The sequence below is a fragment of the Fusarium pseudograminearum genome, chromosome 2 (assembly GCF_000303195.2).
Source record: "Fusarium pseudograminearum CS3096 chromosome 2, whole genome shotgun sequence".
Classification (NCBI taxonomy): domain Eukaryota; kingdom Fungi; phylum Ascomycota; class Sordariomycetes; order Hypocreales; family Nectriaceae; genus Fusarium; species Fusarium pseudograminearum.
In genome coordinates, this window is record NC_031952.1 from 812,202 (window position 1) to 834,430 (window position 22,229).

Sequence of the window (22,229 nt, forward strand, 5' to 3'; positions counted from 1 at the left end):
GTTAGAAATCTTTTCATTATACACGATAGACCTGTCTCGCTACTGGAAGGCAGGCTGTGGCTGCGACCCATAAGGAATGATCCTCACCATATGCCTCCTCTCATTATCCTGGAAATCCGGCACCGCTGAATGCGCCACCGTCCTTTGATCCCAGACCACAACCATCCCCGTCTCCCACTTCACTCTACAGCTAAAATCCAAACTGCGAATATGATTTTTAAGAAACGACAGCAAATGATCTGACTCCTCAGGTAGAAAACCTTCTACTTGTCGCGCAATCGTAGGGTTGACGAAAAGTGAAGGCTTGCCTGTGACCGGGTGTTTGATGACTAGCGGATGCGTCGTGTTGATTGCTTCTGCCAACGCACGTTCTTGACCTACGCGTTTGACCTCGCCTTCTGAAGCGGATGTGTGATGAAGTTTGAGGTTTCTTAGGGTTTGTCTGAAAGCGGGCGAGAGGGCTTCGTATGCTGCTGTGAGAGATGTGAATGCTGTGTCGCCGCCGCCCGATGAGGGGATCTCGAGAACCCAGAAGAAACTGGTTGATGGGACGTTGGGTGTAAAGGTTTGGTCAACATGCCAGAGATCGTATGTTGTTCGTGGGCCAAGCAGTTTTCTCAGGTTCCCGCTACGCCTTGTGTTAATGGATGGGCAGTCATGGGGATACATGCCTAACTCACGACTTTTCATCTGCGTAAACAACATGAAACTCAGGCCCAGTACCCTTTGGATATCCCATAGTCGGATGTTGATGAAGCGGTCCATAATGCCTCACAATCTCTTTTTGCTTATCAAACCCAATGTCTTTAAAATCTTGGTCTCTCTACTCACAATTAGTTCAATCTCCCTCAGATATACTCATCAAAACTCACAAAAACTACAACTCCCCTCTCAGCAGCCAACAAAGCCAACTCATCCAACCCCTTCTGATCCAACTGACTAATCTGCACACCTCGAATCTCCGTCCCAACACGCGGCGTGATATTCTCAACGCGCCCGCCCTTGAACAGATTCGTCTTAGCGGCGTCAGCCCTCAGACCAGGCTCGTCCGCGTCAAAGAGGGGAACCGGCACGGGCGCCATGTACCCGTCAGAGCGGGTGGGCAGATAAGCGGGATACAGCGGTTCCGAAGACATGATGGTTAACTTGTTGTTGAATCAAGCTTTTTTGTTCGGTCACGGAAAGACTAACCTAACAGTTGAGACACATAAGTAGACCGTCGTCGGATGGAGTCTTCCGGTCGATGATCGGGGTTTGGCCGATGGATTTAACCGCTTCTGGTAATAGTGGTACTTGAAGGGCGAGAGCTCGTCATTTGCAGGGCTGATGAACCAAGTTGGGCTAACGGTACCCAAGGACTATCACCAACCAATAATCAGTGAGTGATAGCAAGATGAGCAATTTTAACCTTACTTCCAAGAATCTTCACTCCCGGTAGTTTACTCTGCCGTCGTCAAGTCCAACTTTAATACTCTACGAAGGGTTGTTTATCAACGTCTAGTCTCAATTGAGACATTCTTAAATCCGAGTAACTTGCCGTTCCCCTCTTCTTGGAAGCTCTAGAACGTCGGGTGTACAGTCTAGACTGATGTTGCACTCGCTACGTCGTAGTGCTAACGGAGTAGCGGTAATGTGGCTGGAAATCTAGTTAAATCTCACTCACCTCGTGCCGATCACTTTTTGTAAACTCCTCACTTTCTTTCTTGTCTTTTATCTTTGGGCGCTCAGGCGAAAAAGACTGAGTGAGTATGTCGCCGCCGTCGAGTTTATCGGAGCGTCGCGATGAAGCAATGGCAGAATCAACATCATGGCTGGCCAAGATTCACCCATACTTTAAGAATCCGTCGCATGTTTTGGTGTTTAAATTGGATTGCTTGTTGCTCGTGTGGGCTTTTATAGCTGGTCTTTTCAAGGTAAGCTTCATCCGTAATAGAAAATGCAAATAGACTGACATTATTAATAGGACATGGATCAATCTGCCACGACAGCTGCATTTGTCTCAGGAATGAAGGAAGACCTCAAGCTCTACGGCAACGAATTGGTAGAGTTTACGACATATTTCTCCATCGGATATGCCATATTTATCGTTCCGTCGCAAATCATTCAAACTCGAGTCCGACCATCTATCTTTCTACCAATTTGTGAGATTATCTGGGGTCTTTTTACCTTATTCACATACAAAGCTCCAAATGCCACAACCATTTTTGCGCTAAGGTTTTTCCTTGGTGTATTTGAGTCTACTTCGTGGCCTGGTATCGTGAACCTGATATTTAATTGGTATGTCCCTCAATTCGGCGATCCTATACATCCAGTGACTAATGTTTGCACAGGTACCGTCCGGAAGAACTTGGTAAAAGACTAGCCATTTTCGGTGTCAGTGGTGTCGCGGGAAACATGTTCCTCGGCATCCTCCAAGCTGCACTCTACAAGAACCTCGATGGTGTCTCGGGTCACGCTGGCTGGCAATGGCTTTTCATCATCAGTGGTATAATGACGATATTCTGGGGTTTCATCGGTCTACTCGTCATTCCTGATTCACCGGCCATAACAAGAGCTCTCTGGCTCACCGACGCTGAAAAAGAGCTTGCCCGTCTTCGGATGAGCGATTGTGGTGTAAAAACATCCAGCATTATTCCGTTCAAGACTCTCGTTCACAAACTCAAGCTTCTCGTCCTGAGTCCAATATCATATTTGTTTCTTGCAGCATATCTGCAATTTGCATGGAGTCAGCGCGCAAACTCGTACTTTCTGCTTTTCCTCAAAGGATTGACCAATGCAGACGGAACACCTCGTTATTCAGTATACACAGTCAACCTCATCCCTCTCGGTGGCTATGGTATTAGTATAGTTTGCAATATTGGCCTCAACGCCATCAGCGATTGGAAAGCGTGGCGCTGGCAGGTCAGCGTCGGGGCTGCCGCAATTCAACTTATCGCGACGTCTGTTCTTTCAGCCTGGCCCGATTCTTGGAGGACGATCATGGGATTCTACTTCCTTACTTTTGCCACTGCAGCTTGGGGCTATGCATTGTTGGCATGGCTGGGTGATATTCTGAGAAAAGAGCCAGAAGTGCGGTCTATTCTGGTGGCGATTGCTATAACATTGGTTTATGTCGGTCACGCAACAATTCCTCTCCGCGCTTGGCGCGTGAGTGACTCACCTCGGTATCCAGTTGGATTTCCCCTAGCCGCTGCGTTTAGCGCTGGAAGTATCCTTGCTATTTTAGGCATTCTGTTTTATGTGCGGAAATACCCTCAGGTCATGAGTTGGGGACTGGACCCTGCTAATGAGACGGCGATGGAAGAAGAGGATATTCCTGGGACAGATGACCGAAAGCAACCTGACGAACGGAGCATTCAGGTGTGATTGTGGTCACTCTTTTCTAACGTTGGGGTTTGCCACAACTCTATTCCCAGCCAAGCTAGACTAGATCTAGCCAACATGAAGCTATCGAATCCGCACTTTTGCAACAAATCCTGATCCCTGTTTTGAGTATGCTTTGCAGCAAGGTGGCGCGCCCTCCATCAACGTTTCGTGTCTTGATGCTCTTTACTTTGCACTTCTTTCCACTGAGTCGAAGGTCGAGATGTTTGAGTCTTGTCCCAATTGCGTGATATGGTCCGACTACGGATGAGAATGCCTATAACTTCAGCTGACCAGTAGCAACATTTGGAACGATATTAGTAGCAGAAAAAGTATTGGTTTGCAGCGTGGGATGAATATAGGCCAGGGCAAGACAGTAAAGGAGAGCTGCCGTTACAAGCCTTTCCAGAATGGGCTATTTAAAATTATTCGTAGACTGTAACTAAGATATATCAGGCCTACAGAGTAAAATGTGGAAGATCTAAACACTGGAGTAATACAACTTGCCTTACCCCTGGAGGCACTGGCCATGAGTTATTTTAGCATTAGATCGAGGCTTGTCCTCAGGGTATTAGAAAAATTGGCCGCTAAAAGCATAAAAGACGAAATTAATAGATCACCTTATGCTACTTAAGCTATATCCTTTAGGCTATTTATTTTTGTACACTTCAACTTAGAAGGCCAACTTTTCTGCTACCCACTAGCTTGTTCAAATAGTTCAGCCACTCATTTAAAGTCCATAGTATGCCCCCCTACTCTAATCCGCGCCATAATTTCACTAGTATCGCGCCTTTGTTAGTCAGTTTCTCCCATGGAAGATAAAAGAAAAGCAGCATGATGCTCGTCTTCACCGTCAACCCAACTCACATCATTCACAATGCGGTTCCAGGGACTAAGCCTCCAGCTTGCTGCTTTGTCGGTGCTGCTACCAGTCTCTGACGCGTTCAGCGTCACAACGACAAACGATGCAAACTCTCTGGCCAATGCGATACTCGGCCAGGGCATCACTCTTCTACAGGCGTCTTTCTCGGGTGCAGCGATCAGTTCAGGATCGTTTTCTGACGGACCTTTTGGCATCGGGAGTGGTGCTATACTCACTTCTGGCTCTGCCGTTGGAGCTCTACCAAACGGTGATCACTATGTCAACAATGGAGCCCCTGGCTCAGATACCTATTGTGGTCCCAACACTTTCAACGCTGCGCTATTGACCGTTGATTTCTTCCTCAATCCGACCTATAGCGGTATCAGAGTTGAGTTTATTTTTGCGTCGGAAGAAGAAGGGTATGTGATAACCTGGACTGCGAAGGGACGAGCTAACTGACCATGTACAGCGGCTCTGCTGATCCCATGGGTATCTTCATTGGCGGCACGCAATATGCTAAAGATAACGATGGTCAGCGAATAACCGCAACCAATCGTTATATTCTACGGCCTCTTGCTATCACTCCGCCTAATAGCGTCACTTCATACCCTGGCTCGTCACCACCTCTCTTGGTTGACATCTTGACCTCTGGTGCACAAACCATGGTCATTGCCATTTGTGATCAGGGTGATTCAGAGTGGGACTCCGCCGTTTTAATCAAGGCTGAGGGTTGCGTTGATTGTGATACTGATATGCGCCTCGCCTATGTGACGACCACGACCACATTAGACGCAGGCGAGGTTCCTTATACCTCGACTATCACCGCATCGGGTACTGTTTCTGGAACAATCGAGATCGGTGTATTAGCAGCGACTACTGAAGTAGCAACTACTACTGCTGATGACGGAACCACCACGACAACGGCCGACTCAACCACTACTGCGGTTGACGGAATCACTACTACCACTGCTGAAGAAGCAACTAGTACTACTGCCGAGGAGCCTACAACCACCACTACTGACATCGAAATCACCACTACTACTGAAGAAATAATGACTACCGCTGAAGAAATAACCACCACTGCAGCTGACGAAACCACTACGACAGCCGATGAGACAACCACTACTGCTGTTAATGGAATCACTACTACTACTACCACTACTGAAGAAGTACCTACTACCACTGCCGAGGAACCTGTAACCACCACTGCTACTGACGGAACTACAACTACTGCCGACAGTGAGGCAACAACCACTACTCACGAGTCCTCCGCCGGGTCCACTAGTGATGATCCTACTACTACCACTGAAGAGTCCCCGACCGAGTCAACCAGTGACAAGCACCAACTCACTACAACTCAAGACACTACGACAACTGGAACTACTGAGGTATCAACCGAGGCCAATGATACAGTCACACGTTCAGAACCACTGCCAAATACCACCACAACAGCCCTTGCGACAAGTGATGCGACGACAGAGGCTTCCACCATAGGAACTGAGTCTAGTGTCATCACTACAACATCTCAAGAGCCGTCCTCTGAGATTACGACGGGCACAGAGACGACCAATATTTCCGATGCCCCCGTTGATCGCACTACTACGTCCTCGAACGATGGTGAAACACCCTCAGCTAGCTCAACAATCTCGGCCTCCAGCAACGCAGAAACTGAGAGTTCTAGTAGTGGCATCTCAACCGATGATAATGTAGGTATGTTAAACCCAAGGGGTCACAGACCACCCATCAACCTCGAATGCTATGACTGGCTCTGCGGAGAAGTTATTCGCAATGTCGAAAAATGTATCGAGATAAGTACTAACATATCATGCAGTTCCCAATTCTGGCACCAAGACCACAACAGAATCTATTGAAACAACCACAGTCCACCAGATAGAGCCTTCAACCAACACAATCCCTACTGCCGAAGTGACGACAAGCAACTCTGTTCAAACTACTAGTAACCCTACCATTCCTTTGTCCGCATCAACGAGTACAGAGTCTTTCATTAACTCTGCCATCACCATCGGATCTTCTGTCTGTATCACTCAATCACAAGGCGGTGGGCCAATCAGTCCCCCAGTCCCAACGACTTACTCCTTCAATGCCGGTAACTCTACGAGGACGGAAGATGTTGTGGTGCCTATCGTCACTACCATAACTTACATGGTTGTTGATCCTAACGATCCATCACACCTGACTATGACTGAGTTCTGCAGCACCCTAAGACCTTCTCCTTGTCGCAACTGCCAGTATCAGCGACCAACAACAGTGGAGATGACAACTGTCACGGTCGACTGCAATGCTTGTGGCCACTCGGGCGAGAACACAGTCATTCTGGAAGTTCCAGCAGGCGCAGCAGTGGCAACTCAGACAAGGGATCATGCTGCTCATGAAACTCATCATGTTCAACATCACCAGCCCAACCCGTACAGGCAGAGACCTCGCCCTAGCAAGGGAGACTCTCAGACTTGGGAAATGCCCCGTCCGCAACACACTGTGACCGTTGCCGGAGACAAACCATACGAGGGCAATGAAGGATACAAGTTTGACCATCCTCAGTCTGACCATGTTGAGTCAAGCGATGCTGAAGGCGGTCATAAAGCACCCAAGCCAGTCGAGACTATTAAGACGGAACCAAAGCCCGCAAACGAGCCAGCTGATGTGATCAAACCTGAAGCGAAGCCTACCACCGTGGGAGGGAACGACCAACCCGAGCCCCTGGAACCAACATTCCAACGTCGACCAGTCCCAGCTCCTACACCGATGACGCCTGATTCTCCCGTTGTGGTTGTCTCGGCCGCAGTGAAGACGATGGATGGGATGCTTGTGTCGATGTTCTGTTTGACTGGAGTTTTACTTCTTTTGTAATGGCATACGAATTTAACTACAACGCTCAGACTAGCGACATTCTTGTATTGAGTTTACTAGATTAATAATTAATATGTTTAATTGCAAGATTTGTCATGTATCTGTTACCCAAGATTATTCAGTGCGAAATGTTTGTTCTGGTGACATAATAGCCATCCTTATTAGGTAGCAATTTAATCTGTACTCTTTCAAGACGATATCTTAGACCAATCAATAACTGACGTACTCTAGAGTTGCGTTACAAACGATGAATATCGGACAAACGGCTCAAGCTAGCACAATCTGATGTCTCACAAAGTTGAAAGATATCAATGAATAAGCTTCCATTCAAGTTCATTATCGCCGGTTTCCATTCAAACAACATGGCGGGTCACTTGCAGCTTGTGCAAACAAAGACTGCAATCTCACATGTCTAATGAGTGGCAACGATTTACGAAATGTTTCTTATCCCTGTTTCGTCATTCAAACCTATCTATCATTCACATCAGGGCTTCGTTTGAACAAAGAATACAACAAACGGAAAGGATCGGTCACGTAAACGCAAACAATGCTGCGACGCCTACGTCTCTCCTGTATAAAGTCGCAGCTTGTCTACCTTTCGAGTCTTAACATTGCAACATCACATCGTAGCCTCAAAACATCCATCATCGCTCATACAACACATCAAGCAACACCGAATCCCAGCATCATGCCTGGTGACATTGAGTGTTCGTTCCCTTAGTCTTCCCATATCATCACATACTAACGCTCTCTCAGCCTTCAAGGACGCCAAAGTCCGACAGATCACCGACCACGAAGTCAATCTCCAGACCCGCGAAGTCGTCCTCACAGTCGAATGGCGTGACTCGCCCGATTCATCCAACGAAACCACCACAACCTTTTCCGAGGCCGCCGTCCAAGAGGTCGACGAAGATCTCGTACTCAAGTACTGGAAAGATGATGGCGGTCGTTTCGAAGCCACCACTCTAGGAAAGGAACAGGTCTTCAAGATCGTGGACGAGATGAAACGATGGTGGGGCGTCCAGTGGGTTGGTTACTCCAAGGAGGAGATGACCGTTGTTCCGAAACATGACATTGCCTACAAGCCCGGCGTTGGTGATGCGATTGTAAAGTGGCGACGAAGCTTGACGCAGATGCAGGTATGTTTGATACACCTTTGGTGGATAGTTCTACTAACATTTACATATTAGTTGGCCGAAGTAGACCATTTCAGTCTGGGAGTCGACTACAACAGAAGATTGCCAGCTTGGATTGGTCAGTTGCCCGAGGTGGACTGGGACAACATTGACATGGAATCTTTTGAGAATGGCGATTTTTAAACTCATGGGATGTTAGTTTAGGTCACTTACTATGATCTTGGTCCAGTATGGAAGTTTAATCATCCGTTGTCGCGATTCAGCATTGCGACACTTGATGGGGTCTACTTGATCACTACAGCGCCAGGGAGGTAAATAGTAGATTTAGTATGGAACTGTGACTAGTTTCTTTTTTCGTAGGCGAGTTGCGCTCTTCCTAATACTCCAGGTCGAGTTCGATGGTCCTGCATTGGCATTGAATTCAATGCAGTGGAACTCTGCTTCGCTTTGCTTACTAGCCAAATCCTTTTGAGTGTCAATGAGATCGATGTAGCCCTGAGATAATACGTTGTCTCTACAGGCCACAATCAAAACTCCAGAAAAGTCTCTCCAAGGGTCTCGGGTCAAAACCTCTTCCAAGCTTTCTCCCTCGCAAGCCATGATCATCTCTCCACCTTCCATAATCCCTGATACTACCACTTGCCAGTCAAGGCGTCCTTCAGCCCGTAGGACTGCTGTCAGTGGGGAATTAATACCGGATCGTCCCCAGCTTGCGCCCATAAAGACACGTTGTAGAACTGGAATTTCTCCCCATTCCAACGGCACAAAGCAGTGATTCGGGTTACCATAAGTAGCGCCTTGGACGCGTTGGTATGATGATAGGCTCCTTTGAGCTAGGAGATTGTCATGGACTCGCATAGGATCAAGTTCCAACAATACCTCTCCATACTGCCATGTACAGATGGCAGCACAGAGAGCACCATCTTGCCCGGTATATGGCTCTAAAGAGAAGAGTACCCCGGCAGTGGTTTCCTTGTAAAGAGGTCTGGGACCCTCGTCGAAAAGAAATCGCCCTTCCAGAAGAGCGCTTGCATCAGCAGCAATGACTAGTCCGCTCAGAGGATCTCTTGGTAATGTCGGTATAGAGCCTGAGTGAACGGAAATAAAACCTTTTGATAGACCATTTTGGGCCAGCGCTTTTGGATCCCGCAGCACATCGGATAGGAATGTTAGGTGCGGCGATGCAATTCCAAACACCCTATCATGAATCTCAACGTGGTTGTGATACTCAGTCGTGGAGCCTCCCCAAACAGAAGCGATGCGCCAGAGAAAGTCTTGTATGGAGGCTCCGTTTGTACCAATCATAAAAACGAAACGCAGAGCATCCGCCTTTTCCGACGTCAGACGTGATCTCAGACCATCCTTATTCAGCTCGCAGTCGCTAGTCCAACAGTATTGTGATAGGAGGTTGCCCCCTACAGACACGACCGATCTCAGACATCCAACAGAGTAGGCAATCATTACGTAGCTTAGCGTGAGGTTGAACCATGAATCTCCGAATCCTTCGTACTCAGAGTAGTTGGCTATATCATGCAAGATAGCAGCTGCTTTCCGCACTATCTTGCATCGCTGGTCTCTTTCCCCGTATAGCTTGTCTGCGAGATGTCCTAAGCTATCCGGGATTTCACAGCGTAGAGCCTCGTCAGTTAAACGGAACCTCATTCCTGACACATCTCCCATTTCCCATGACGCCAAGGCGCCTTCCTGTACTCCGCGCTCCCAAATTTCCATAGCCATGTCGTCTGGAAGCCCACAGCCCGTCTGCGAAGCTATGGCACGAGAGATCTCTGCAGCTCCCCCGTATATTGGAAGAGCTCCTGGCTCTGATTCGTCGTCGTCGGCTAGATCGTATTCCTCGCCCGCCATGTTCATTTCACTGGATACTATCATTGGTGGTTCTGTAAGCCAGAGGACGACAGTAAAAATCGAGGGATTGTAAAAGGTCCTTCCTCCTTGTGGTATTTCGACACTCCCAGACGAGGTTTGGCAGACCACGCGGACATGAGCCCCATTTGCCATGGCAGCGAGCGCAATCATGGCAACAGCAGCCGACAAGGTATTGAAGATGTTGTCCGGCTTTCCAGAAATGGATGTTCGTTGGCCTAGGAATTGTTGCAAGAACCTTTGGCACTGACCTCGAGCATGTTTGCTCGTCTGCTTCTGGAACATTGCACTGCCGACCACGTGTGTGAGCTCGCCTAGAAGTTGGCGACATCGATCATGCTGAGGAGACCTTGCATCCGCGTCAATTACTGCGTTGACAAAGCTTTGAAGGAGAATGCGTGACGAGTATGGCATGCTAACACGCTCGAGATCATCCTTTTCGCGTGTCTCCAGATCTCCTCCAGAAACGATGTAGTATTTCCCTCGAATCATGTCTTCGACGTACTTGGCCAACTGCTGGCGTGATTCAACATAACGCGCAACTAGGACTATGAATGTGGCGACGCCCTCGACAGTTCTAAGTTTGACATCAAAGATTGTGTTTTGACAGGGAATTTCTCTGAGCTGACCACCCAGGATCGTGCCACTTCTGTCAAACTGTACATCCTCTAACCAAGGCGCAAGTTTCGTGAACCTCACCCCATACTGCTAGATGAATGCGTCGAAGAGGCCAGCGTCTGTGTGTCTCGAGACGACAGATCCGACAATCTTGCCGACCGTGAGCGCCGATGCGGTTTCGTTGACAGTGAAACCGCCCGAAACAAGTAAGCCTAAGCGCGAGAGTACCAGCGACATGGCGTTATTGACCCTTGGCAGAGATAGAATAGAGACTATAGTCCGCTCAAGAGAATTAGTATCAGAACTTAATCAGAAGCTAAGCTAAAAGAGAATTAATTATCAGCCTAATCTTAAAAGTCTACCCCGCATGTGATATCTGGGTGTTCCATGATATGGTCAACTGCAGGGTCATGATCGAATCACAGCTCAGCTGCAGCGAGACATAAGGATGGGAGCCTGATTTATATCTCGGCGCTTATCAGGCAGGCTCATCCCCCGCTCTGACCTATCTTTCTGTCGGAATGTTTTTATTTATAAATGAATATCTTGGCGCTGTTCTCAATAGCAGTGACAAGACACACACATACACGCCAGACTTCCAAGCACATTGAATTAATGAGCAAATATGATTCCATCCAAGGTCAAGACACCGTCTTCTTCTTTAGTTCCCGGTGATTCGGACGCTTGGGGCCTACTTGGTCCCAGATTCAGCCTGCGGGAAAAGGCAACAGCTACAACAATTGGGAAGATATGCGGATCAATCATCACAAGAACTCAATACACCACCCTATTCGATGCAGCACAGGCTGGATTCAATCTGACTTCCGAACGACTTCCACCCTGGCTTCAGGATTTGGATTTCGTCACATCTGCCACTGTTCTAGGGGAAAACATGAGGCGAATTAGACTTGACCAGACAATGAAAGACGTGGACAAGTACAAGCTCTCAGGACTAGCTACCTTTGTCGTCCTCTGTTCCAAATACGGCGAAGACATCCAGAACATCACGAGAATGATCAACTTACTTCTGATCGGAAGCCTTGGGACGGTCATCAGCCCACCGGACCCCGATCAGCGTCCAAACTTGCCCTACAGCTTCAAGCCACACGTAAACGGATTTATTACATCATGTTTGGATGCGGACCGCGAATCAGACATCTCTAGAGAGATTATGTCACAGTTGGCTGAGCTACACCTGTTTGGCGATCTAGTCAGAGTTAATGGGCTGGATGGTCTCGAGAGGCGACGGCAGGCTAGTCTCGATTTGATGGGAGAGCTTCTTGGGGCACCATCTCCAGAAGAATCCATGAGCAAGCATGTGAGGAAGCTCTATCAAATCCCAGAGAATCCACAAGGTTGGGCACGAGTCCATGACACTCTGCACCTCACATCTGCATACATGGCCATTGCCGCGGCGGCACACGGAGCCAACGTAATGGTAGAGTGCATATCTCATCAAGGGTCAAAGTTTCTTCCAAAGCCCCCGACATCGGTCGTACATCACGAAACCTTTCTTCTACGATTATGGCTCATTCAGCCACCGGGAGATGTACTTGGAATCATGCGATATTCCAGCTCAAACACCACCTCCACGTGGCAAGATAGAAACGAGGACCGCTTTGGTAGAGACCCAGACAACTTAGCGCCCACCGTCTTTGGGGGGCAACTAGAGCTTGCTATCTGCTTTGCGAGGTACTTGGGCTTTCAACATCAGAACCATATGGTCGAAGAGAATGAGGAGCTGCTGGCTTTATGGTCGAGGGCATCCGAGTGTGCAAGTCATTACCGCTGGATCATCCAGGAGACAAATGTGAAGCGGTCGACTATCCGTTTAACTCTCTTCAGGCCGGACAAAGATAAGCCAATCTCCCCTGTAGCTGCGACACTATGCGACTATCTCAAACCTGATAGACGCCTCAATTCAATCTCCCGTACGGTGGCGGCGCTCGTGCATGAATATTATCAGTTTTCGGACTACTCATGCTTCTCTAGTAAGGAGGGAGAGTCCCAAATGGCCAAAGCTATGCACTTGGTGTTGTTGGCCATGGCCGTCCAAATTTTACGCAACACCATTAATCCCAAGAGCGACAGTCCAGACAGCTACGCGTTGAATGTCGGAACGCTTGATGCCAACAAAATGGGTCTACGAACCCTCATGAGAATGTCAGTTTCAGAAGAAGGGGTAAGCCCATCGCTGCTGGTTCATACTGCAGCTACCGTCTGGGGCGGACTGAATCTCGCGGCCTACAATGCGGGCCGCCCAGGAGAAGCTGCGCTTGGAGTGGTTGCTCCGCACTGCTGCGTTCTTCTGGATATGATCCGCGATCCTTTAGAATTTGCAAGGAAAGGTACATCTGGGTACTTGCTTTCTATATGGCGCGGCGCAGTTCCTATGCTCCCAAGGGATCCCAATACCAACCTTGTCAGCGGGTACGACGACACAAATTCTCACCCTTTCGAGTTGACACCATCTTTTCAACCCGTCGAGGAGGCATATCAGAAGCTATTTGCAAGCATCATAATAACATTTGAACCGCATGTCAACAAACCAACCTGCGGGGTCTTTTGTGTTTGGTATGGAGGATTTCTCGTCACCGAAGTCCATCCCGAGAATATAATGAGTGGGTTACTCAAATGTTCGGGCGCAACAGCTACCACACCAGGCTTGTCTGGTAATGGTGGTAAGAGTACCAATACGTCGAGAAAATGTATAATATTATCCAAGGCAGATCTGCTTCATATCAAGCAGTTCACGGTTGCGAACGAGATTTCCGTCATCATCAAGACGATTGATGATCCTGCCTGGCTCATTTTTGCGGCTGGATGTAGTACTCGTATTCCGGACACTATCTTTCGCGAATGCACTGACGAACTGTTAGATATAGAAGACGTCAAAGAGAAGTGTCGTGGTGGGGAGACTGTGATTCTCAAGAAGCTATCTAACAATGATGGTTAACTTGGGAATGAACGGGGCGTAAACAATTATCCAACGGAATCAGGCTGCAAGTAAATAAAATAGGACTATTCGAGGTAGCGAGTGGTTATTCTTTTGGGGTTAGAAGAAGACAATACATCTCAAGACACCTTTCTCTAGCTGAATGATGATAGAGTTCTGTAAAGAAATGATAAGATAGTAATTTTATGAAATGTTAATTAATGATTGCTATTGATACTGAGGTATCACTATAATAATTTGCCCTGCTTCCATTGTGGAATGATGGGCTTCAATGTCGAACTCTTCGGGTTGCCCGCGATATGCAGATATCCGCAGCCTATTTATGCTATCTGAAGGAGCTGCAGCACAGGCAAGAGCATACAACAACCACGAAATGTCATGCATTGGCTTTATCACAACACCAATGTAGCTCTCGATGTTGAAACCTCTCAGGTTTAGCAAGTCTGCTTTGCCTAATTCAATAATTCGTATACGGCGTGCATGACCAGCAACGATGTCATGTTGCTTTTCGGGGCTAACATCCATCTCTTGTGAGGTTGTCAAAATAGCTACAAGCAGAGAGTGCGGCGAAGACTCATTCAGTAGCTGGCCTCGATGCCAGAAGCAAAAGACGCCGCTCGTTGCTTCCTGGTCGAACGGTTCGAATGTTACTAGAATAGGGTTCTTGTCTTCTGTGTCCCACGGTCCAGACACCGATGTGTGGTTAGGCTTAACTTCTCGAAGCTCCCAACGAGCGTTGTGACCGCTATATATGAAGCTCGTGATAGGGTCACGTGGAAGCATGGGAACGGGACCCCTCCATATGGAAATGAGCGTCCGTATGCTGCCGGAGGCAGCAAAGGACCAGGGGTCCCGGAGAAAGTCAAAGATGACAGTACACTGTGGTGCAATGACTCCAATGATCTGAGATGAAGGCTTGTTTGTGACCATATCGTTGCGAGTCCGCTTTGGATATTTCATCCCGCCCCATACAGTAGCTGCGGTCGTAAGAATTACCCAGTGGTCTGTGCCTTCATTTAACGCTTGTCGTACAAAATTAATGAGGTTTCTGGTCTCGCTCTCGTCCCTCCTAAGGGTAGAAAGGTTCAGAGCGTAGATGTCGGCGCTGTCTCCGGCTGGGCTCACGGTGTTGCGTAGCACCTGTATCGCAATAGCGTAAATGGTGAATTCCATTGCCAATCCTATTTCGGGCTTGCCACCGTTATCATCAACATCTAGGCATTTTGAATAGTCAGAGTAGCCGTAAAGGTCGTGAGCGATATTAGACACGGCCCTGGCTATCGGTTTAAACTTCCTGTCCATCTGAGCTAGGTAAGCCGAGAGAGGCCTCGTCACGGGGGGGATTAGGACGGTGGAGTCCATAGTTTTCAAAACCATCTGAATCCTGGCAAGGCCTGCAGCAGTTTCTTTTCTCCTGATCAACCACTGCAGTGTCTTCCCATACTCTTTGCCAGCCTGCCATAGCTTCAGTAGACTTTCCGATGTAGTCTTGCCATGAAGGGTGCAGCTGAATCCTATCTTGTTCGCAATCCATGTAGCGATTTCCAAGGTTCCACCACTGACGATGATATTGTCATCTGGGGGGTCACCATCCTTATCGCCCGATGACGCCGAACGGTTTCCGTGACGCAGAATACCCCTGACATGTTCCGGAGGCTGTTTCAACCAGAGGCGGACTAGGAAGCTTGACTTTCGATGCTCTTCGCCTATTGGCTCAGTGGGAAGCGTCTTTAAGCCTTGGTCTGAGACCACCTGAACATAAACCCGAGCGCCGTGCGCCGCGGCTGTGAGGGCTATGTACGTTGCAGTCAGGTGTAGAGTATCATGAGTCTTGCCCCATCCGTCGGCGTCTTTATCTTGTTGTTGTCTGGAGCTCAGTTTCTCTGCGGCCTCAGCCAAGTCTTCCTCTCTCCCCACGGCACCAAAGAGCTCTGAAACAAGGTCTACACTCTCCTGTTGATTTCGAGAGAAGAACGTAGACTTGTCATGGCTGCACGCTCCAAATTCATGTAGAGAGGCCATCCATTCTTGAGCGCGCCTTGACACGTTAGAGTCCTTGTCAGCATCGACACAGGATCTAACGAAACTGCCCAGGTGTCCATGGAACGAATAAGGTAGAGCTTTTTGCTGGTCCCCATCCCTCTTGACGATGGAACCGAGTTGGCCTTCCAATAGAGTCTTGAGCATCGCAATCATGGCGTCTTCACTCTCCGTATAACGACAGCAGAGGACTAAAAACGTGGCGAGGCCAGATAATCTCTGCATGTCAAGGTCCTGCATTATCTGAGGGATCTTTATCCTCCTCATTTCGGCGCCATATATAGCGACGGTTCGAGCAAGATCAATGGCTTTGAGCCACGGGGGAAGGTTGAGAATACGTATTTTGAGAGCATTTTCAACGGCGTCAAAGAGTCGCGCACTCTGACTGAAGCTGAATATGGAACCAGAGTGTTTCCTTACTGCCTCAGCTGAGGCAATTTCCCCCACAGTGAGCTGGATACCGACAAGGTCCCAAGAACTCGGGTATGCTTGCGATGAGCTGCCGGCTTGGAGCTGCTGGGCCATTTCGTTTGTAAACTCTCTGATACAGAATAGAAAGATACCAAGTTGTCGTGGAAGTCTGGACAAAGATCCACGGAAGGAAAATGTGTCAATCGGCCTACATATATTACGTTTTCACCAGACAAGCCAATAAGGTGTGAGGCCTAAGCAGGCTGAGATTTCTCATGCAAGAGTGACGTGTCGGGGCTGCCAGGGTAAGACTTAGTAGTAAGCTGATCTGCTCTGAACCCAAGTCCACAGTCAAACCAACAGCTATGAGGTACTGGGGTAGGCAAGGTGTCACAGAGACCGAGAGACAAAACACCTACCCGAAACCGAAGGCCCCCATTATCTAGACGACGAAACATGGTCTGCATCTGCTCGTCGATATAAGGCGATCATTAAGAGAATCTACATTCTCTTATCTTTACACTTTTCCCCATTTAATCGTATATGATCCCATTGTACTTGCTTCTGTCATGTTCTGCCGTTGATTGATTACCGCCGGACTTGGCTTTTTATAAGGAATCTGCTACCACTATCCATCCTTTTAACTCACAATAACCTCTTGTTCTTGACTTATCCGTTTGATTTTCCATCCTTGAACATATGATACCCATGTTTTTCGCCTTTCAATATCTGCAACAATAAACCACTGGGCACTTCTTTTGTTGTCTCTAAACCATCTTGAAAGTCCAAGCTCTCCCAGACATTTGTATCATCACCTAGAGGCCAAATATCCAGCAAGCGAACAAGAGGCTCTCTAGCCCGTATGCTCATCAACCAAGTAGCCACATCGACCAAGTGAAGGAAGCGGTTAGTTGTTGCATCAACCTCAGAAAGTGATCTGCCGTAGTCGGAAATAGCTTCTTTCCACTCGTTGGGGTGACTGTCGTATATAAGCAGCAGAGTCTTTGCTATTACGTTGAAGCGATTATCCTCATGACCAGCATCATGCACCTCCATATACTCGGGGACAGTCGGTCCCAGTCCTAGGAATGAGAGCTCTGCCAGAAACTCAAGCCCACGAGCCGAATGTTCATGACCAGAAGCCAAGCACTGTATCAGATTATCGTCACTGCGGGTGAGAGACAGCGGGGGACGGTGATGGTGCTCCGTACACCAGATATATGCGTATTTTCGTACTCGAGCACCGCTTGGGAAAACATTCTGAGACTTAGCCCGATCCAGGATCTGGCACGATAGCCACAATAACGATTGCCAATATCGACTATCGTGTAATGGACGTTGCTGACGGGCCCTGATTACTTCGGCAACCTGACGAAAACTCTGGCCGTGATCCTTGACATGCGGCAATAGCTTCTCTAGGAGGAAGAAACTAACTGTCGCCGGTAAAGGGTCAAACGTTTGCTCAAACACGTCCAGCTGAAGTCGCAAGTTTGCCTTGGTGTATTCATGTAGCAGAACCCGGACAGTGTGAGGGTTGGCGCATTGGAAAGCTTGGAGAACCAGAAATAAGGCATCGAGATCCCCAAGATTTATCTCAGATACTTGAACTCCGGGAATGAAATCAAGAATAATATACCGCAAGTCCTGCACACTCGGGATAGGCTCCTTCTCTGTCTCGATGCGTTTTCGGTGGACTTGATACAGCTGCTCGAGCATCAGCTCGCCAACTTCAACATGGCCCTTGAGAGCATCAAGAAGCTTAAGCTCGGTGCCAGTCAAATGGCCAGAAAGAGCTTTGTACTGTAGATCATGACTGATGCCAGCCCATGCATCCATCAGCACTGACCGGAGCTGAATCTCAAACGGCTGCTTCGCGTGCGGACCAGCCAATCCTTGATCTTCAGCACGGAGAGAAACCCAAAGATGGTCTGCAACATATTGACCAAAAAGGTTCTGATAGATACCGGGCTCACGTGGCTTCCAGTCTCGGTCAAATGGTCTCAGCGCTTCGTATCGAAACACCTCTTGTAATTGTGTAAAGACATGTTGCTTCTGTGAAGGGAAGTAGAGTGCAATCCTCAGTCCCACAAAGTCAAGTTGATCTTTCAGAACTGAATCCTCGTCAGGATATGTCTTGCTCTCGTTCTTCGTATTGAGCTTTTTTCTCAGTGACTCTGCTCTCTTGACACGGCCGGTGACAATGCCTATAGTATTGATGTCTCTCAATGTATTGTTGCAGATCTCTATCGCATGATCTTTTAGCAGCTCCCATTGGTGTCGCTCGTGTTGGAACTTAGTAATGAATTCATCAATCACATCCATGTTCAACAACCGATGTGGGTGATATGCGAGCACTGCCACTGATGAAATTCGGGGCTGGGCTGGCGTTCTCTTTTGTATGATGGATATCTGATAAATGACAGCGGTTGATTGGGACCCCTCACTATCAACAGCCCACCACTCATGCAGGCAAAGGTGGGATTTGATCTTCCATTCGTCGACACTGGGCTGGGGGTTGAAAGGCGCAGTCAACAGACACTAGACATTTTCAACCTGGCAGGTGGGTAGGGACTTGAAGAAGTTCAGACGAAATAATTAGTTCACTCTTAGGCCATATATACACTAAAAATGATCTAATATTTATGTCAGCAGCCAAATCAGTACCGGTTTATATGCAAACCACCTGCCTGGCAATACAACGTGACCAAACAATTCTGAGAAATTACAAGAAACCTCACAAGCCCACAACCTACATCTATTGCTCACCGTGTGACTTTCTAGTCCTCAGAAACAGTAATCTCAGTCATGATCTCGTCGTACAAAGCCTTGATAGAGGCAAAATGCCAAAGTAACCCAGCATTACTCAACCTGCAGGCCTTCCTCTCCGCATCAGCGATAAGCCCACACAGCGAACAAATCATATCACAAAAATTTTTCTCCGTCGGTCAAAGGACAACAAGAACAAAGTTGACGACATCCCAAATCGCCAAAGAGGTGCACGACAATCCTCAACTAAATAATGCTACCTCTCATAACAAGATCGGCCAGATTCTTATTGTCGAGAATATCAGTAAGGAAACGATGGCGGAGCTAGGCTCATGTCTTGACATTGACCCCATGTTCTTTGCATCCCATATCCATTCAGCATGGAGAAACCTGGATTCCTTATCACCCAAGTTTTGCGAGCTGCCGTCGCAGACAAAGGCACAGAACTTTGCTACGTTTCCATATCATCGGAGTCTTGTGTTTCCAGACATTAATCGTGAAGATTACAAATTACTTCGTCTATTAAATATTCGGAGAAAAGTCATTGTATTACCACCTATTCAGGGACGGAGAATCGGACTTGCCCAGCATTGCTGTTCCGTTATGATCGTTCCAGGACGGAAGAATACGTGGCTCGGTAAGTAATATGATACTCTAACTAGGCGGCGGGCAATTCTAATATGGAATAGGTTTGGTTCTGGTCGACTCGCCTATGCAAGACAACTACATATCTTTTCGTGGAAAGCAAGAGATGTACATAAAAACTCCATGCACAACTCTTTTCCACGGTACGCCGGAGGGCCTGCAAATGAGCTGCATCCTGAATCTCAACACCATTAGCCGAGACAGATCACTACTTGAAAAGCTCCTCGAATCATGGGAATCTTCGGCACAAGACTTTGCTCAGAACGATTTAAATCTCAAAACACTCTCTTACTACCCACTGCGTCTTATTGCTACCGAATGGGTAAACTACATCGAAGTCGTTCGCGTCTCGTTACGAAACAACAGCAGTCCCCCATCCAACACTACAGCATCGCCCGAAGATCTCGAGAGAATAAAGTCAGCGGTAACATCTGCCTCCTCCTGGCCACGACGCGTAGCATCTTCCACAGTAAGCCTACGCAGGTCCGTTTTGTTTATCAAGAAGCACAGCCGCTTAGATGACAACTCAACAAACTGGGAAGCCTTGCGAGACGACTATGAGTATATAACTGCGAGCTTAGTTCAGCACGGCGAGCAACTGCAAACCTCTGTCCTATCAGTTACCATGTTTCTACAGTTGCTTGAGAGCCGTCGGGTTTCTTCAGAGACTAAGCATGTGTCTAGGTTGACGGTGCTGGCGTTGACGTTTGTGCCTCTGAGTTTTGTGTCGAGCTTGTTTAGCATGAACGAGGTTTTTAGTCCTGGAGGTCCATTATTCTGGGTGTATTTTGTGGTAGCTACGCCACTACTGATCACGGTATTCATACTTGCCAGATCATCGCAATGGGGTTCTGTATTTATCTACAACCGGGTTAAGGGCTTCCCTAGTGGGTAGCAGAAAAGTTGGCCTCGTAAGTCTTAGGCGATAAAAATAAGTAGTCTAAGAAGCATAGTCTAAGTGACCTAAGCTGCCCTAATAATTTTGTCTCTTATGCTACTGGCGGTCAATGTTTCTGATACGCCGAGGCTTCCTTCGTTCTTGGAAGTAACTATGCTACTACGTACTATATTCTTATCTATAGCCAGCACAGACATCCCGATAAACATTATTCTGCAACCCCGCCGCATCAGTAGGAATATACTTCAAATACGTAGCATACGAATACGTCCATCTAGGATCATTTGTCTCCGTCTTCCACGTCCAGTACACCCACCCCGCCATACCAGGCACCTCATACAACTGCTGCTGCGCAGTAAAGAATTTATTAAAAAACTCTTTATCCTTCCAGTCATAGTTGGACGTCATGCTCCATTCGCCAGTAAGCATAAAGTCCTGTCCCTTGACGAGACGGGAATCTGTGCAGGCGCTGTGCATAAGCTTGTAGGCATCTCCGTTGCTGTTTTGGTTGTCGTTCAGAGCAAAGCCGATGTAGTTGTGATCGTCGAAAGCAGTGAGTGCGTCGTTGGCGATAGATGATTGCGTGCGTGCATCACCAGAGTCCCACTTGCTCGACATGAATTGAACATGAAGTTTCTTATCGTTGGAGACTTTAAGGCCCGATTCCGTGTCGCGAACGGCTTTGAGAGCAGCGGGATAGTATTTTTGAATTAGGCCTGGATCCTGACCCGGCGCAGGGTATCGATTACCTCCATCGTGGCGAGAAACAGGTTCGTTGAGAACCTCAATCATACCAACGGTGGAATAAGCAGGGTTGGTGTGAATACGGTTCGTCATCCAAGCAAGCCACTTCTCCGCGCGTCCAAAATTATAGTCATTGTAGAATCCGGCCGGTTTGTTGTTCTGGCCTGTAAAGACATCTTCCTGCTGTCCACCAGGAGCGCCATGGAGATCCATGATGACATAGATACCCAAGTCAGCAGCCTTTTTAACGACAGCATCGAGATAAGGCAGCATTCGATCGCCATCAGCAAAAGGCTCAGAAGCCTTGTCCACAATAGCTGTGTAAGACCAGTACCCAATGGGAATCCGAATGGTATTCAATCCAACATCGTGAACAGACTGAACAGTATCAGGATTAATCCAAGTCTTCCAATGCTCTTCGAAACGTTGATTTCCTTTTTCGCGATTGCTGCCTTTGTAGTGATCGTTCATACAGTCAAACTCAGATGCAGAGTTGCCGCATTGAAGCTTGTTTGCCCATGTATCTTCTTGAAGCCATTTTTCACAAACAAGCCAGCCTGAATATATTAGCAGATATTATCCAAGGGAAGAGTTTAGTACGAACCGCCAAAGTTGACACCGCGAATCTTGGTAATACCACTACCCAAGTTTGGCTTGAAGCGTTTTCCAAGTTGTTCGAATCTGGCAGTTTGATTGAACGAAGCCAAATCACGTTCATGAGGAAGCCAAGCCGTAGCAGAGCCAACAAGTGCCAGTGAAGCCAATTGTGAGAAATGCATTTTGAACAAGATCACAACGACTGACAACTAAATAGACAATAACTCAGCCGCACACGCTACTTAAATACAAAAATATATTCTCTTCGCCCCTCAATCTCAGACCCTTGTACTGCCCGCTCAGTAAGCATAAGCGGGCAAAGACCCATACCAACTTCCTTTTTCGCTTATCGAGTCGTCATAAAGACCGGCATTGAATGCACGCTATGGCTCAGCTGAAAAATAAATTATACGAAGGAATGCCGTTATTGCCGGGCACATG

At 47.8% G+C, this 22,229-nt stretch overlaps 10 protein-coding genes across 10 annotated transcripts, besides 1 other annotated feature; 5 read left to right on the top strand and 5 right to left on the bottom strand.

Moving 5' to 3' along the window:
* Window positions 1-39: 39 nt before the first annotated feature.
* FPSE_09554 (uncharacterized protein) lies at window positions 40-1,136 on the bottom strand (the record flags this gene model as incomplete). The annotated part of the gene is made up of 3 exons (XM_009262671.1): window positions 40-628; window positions 681-823; window positions 873-1,136. 3 exons carry the CDS (start codon window positions 1,134-1,136, stop codon window positions 40-42), a joined length of 996 nt encoding a protein of 331 aa, XP_009260946.1.
* Window positions 1,137-1,748: 612 nt separating this feature from the next.
* On the top strand, window positions 1,749-3,366 carry FPSE_09553 (uncharacterized protein; the record flags this gene model as incomplete). Its single annotated transcript, XM_009262670.1, has 3 exons — window positions 1,749-1,913; window positions 1,964-2,277; window positions 2,331-3,366. The coding sequence occupies 3 exons, from the start codon at window positions 1,749-1,751 to the stop codon at window positions 3,364-3,366; spliced, it is 1,515 nt and encodes a 504-aa protein (XP_009260945.1).
* An 874-nt stretch (window positions 3,367-4,240) lies between these two features.
* On the top strand, window positions 4,241-7,093 carry FPSE_09552 (uncharacterized protein; the record flags this gene model as incomplete). The annotated part of the gene is made up of 3 exons (XM_009262669.1): window positions 4,241-4,644; window positions 4,695-5,935; window positions 6,057-7,093. The coding sequence occupies 3 exons, from the start codon at window positions 4,241-4,243 to the stop codon at window positions 7,091-7,093; spliced, it is 2,682 nt and encodes an 893-aa protein (XP_009260944.1).
* Window positions 5,341-5,411: a microsatellite.
* A 688-nt stretch (window positions 7,094-7,781) lies between the features above and the next one.
* FPSE_09551 (uncharacterized protein) lies at window positions 7,782-8,412 on the top strand (the record flags this gene model as incomplete). Its single annotated transcript, XM_009262668.1, has 3 exons — window positions 7,782-7,800; window positions 7,850-8,232; window positions 8,284-8,412. The coding sequence occupies 3 exons, from the start codon at window positions 7,782-7,784 to the stop codon at window positions 8,410-8,412; spliced, it is 531 nt and encodes a 176-aa protein (XP_009260943.1).
* A 158-nt stretch (window positions 8,413-8,570) lies between these two features.
* Window positions 8,571-10,968, bottom strand: FPSE_09550 (uncharacterized protein; the record flags this gene model as incomplete). The annotated part of the gene is made up of 4 exons (XM_009262667.1): window positions 8,571-8,605; window positions 8,685-10,331; window positions 10,365-10,821; window positions 10,891-10,968. The coding sequence occupies 4 exons, from the start codon at window positions 10,966-10,968 to the stop codon at window positions 8,571-8,573; spliced, it is 2,217 nt and encodes a 738-aa protein (XP_009260942.1).
* Window positions 10,969-11,356: 388 nt separating this feature from the next.
* FPSE_09549 (uncharacterized protein) lies at window positions 11,357-13,687 on the top strand (the record flags this gene model as incomplete). Its single annotated transcript, XM_009262666.1, has 1 exon — window positions 11,357-13,687. One exon carries the CDS (start codon window positions 11,357-11,359, stop codon window positions 13,685-13,687), a length of 2,331 nt encoding a protein of 776 aa, XP_009260941.1.
* Window positions 13,688-13,894: 207 nt separating this feature from the next.
* Window positions 13,895-16,252, bottom strand: FPSE_09548 (uncharacterized protein; the record flags this gene model as incomplete). The annotated part of the gene is made up of 1 exon (XM_009262665.1): window positions 13,895-16,252. One exon carries the CDS (start codon window positions 16,250-16,252, stop codon window positions 13,895-13,897), a length of 2,358 nt encoding a protein of 785 aa, XP_009260940.1.
* A 555-nt stretch (window positions 16,253-16,807) lies between these two features.
* FPSE_09547 (uncharacterized protein) lies at window positions 16,808-18,460 on the bottom strand (the record flags this gene model as incomplete). Its single annotated transcript, XM_009262664.1, has 1 exon — window positions 16,808-18,460. One exon carries the CDS (start codon window positions 18,458-18,460, stop codon window positions 16,808-16,810), a length of 1,653 nt encoding a protein of 550 aa, XP_009260939.1.
* Window positions 18,461-18,943: 483 nt separating this feature from the next.
* On the top strand, window positions 18,944-20,444 carry FPSE_09546 (uncharacterized protein; the record flags this gene model as incomplete). The annotated part of the gene is made up of 2 exons (XM_009262663.1): window positions 18,944-19,541; window positions 19,594-20,444. The coding sequence occupies 2 exons, from the start codon at window positions 18,944-18,946 to the stop codon at window positions 20,442-20,444; spliced, it is 1,449 nt and encodes a 482-aa protein (XP_009260938.1).
* A 177-nt stretch (window positions 20,445-20,621) lies between these two features.
* Window positions 20,622-21,970, bottom strand: FPSE_09545 (uncharacterized protein; the record flags this gene model as incomplete). The annotated part of the gene is made up of 2 exons (XM_009262662.1): window positions 20,622-21,748; window positions 21,796-21,970. The coding sequence occupies 2 exons, from the start codon at window positions 21,968-21,970 to the stop codon at window positions 20,622-20,624; spliced, it is 1,302 nt and encodes a 433-aa protein (XP_009260937.1).
* Between the last annotated feature and the right edge of the window lie 259 nt (window positions 21,971-22,229).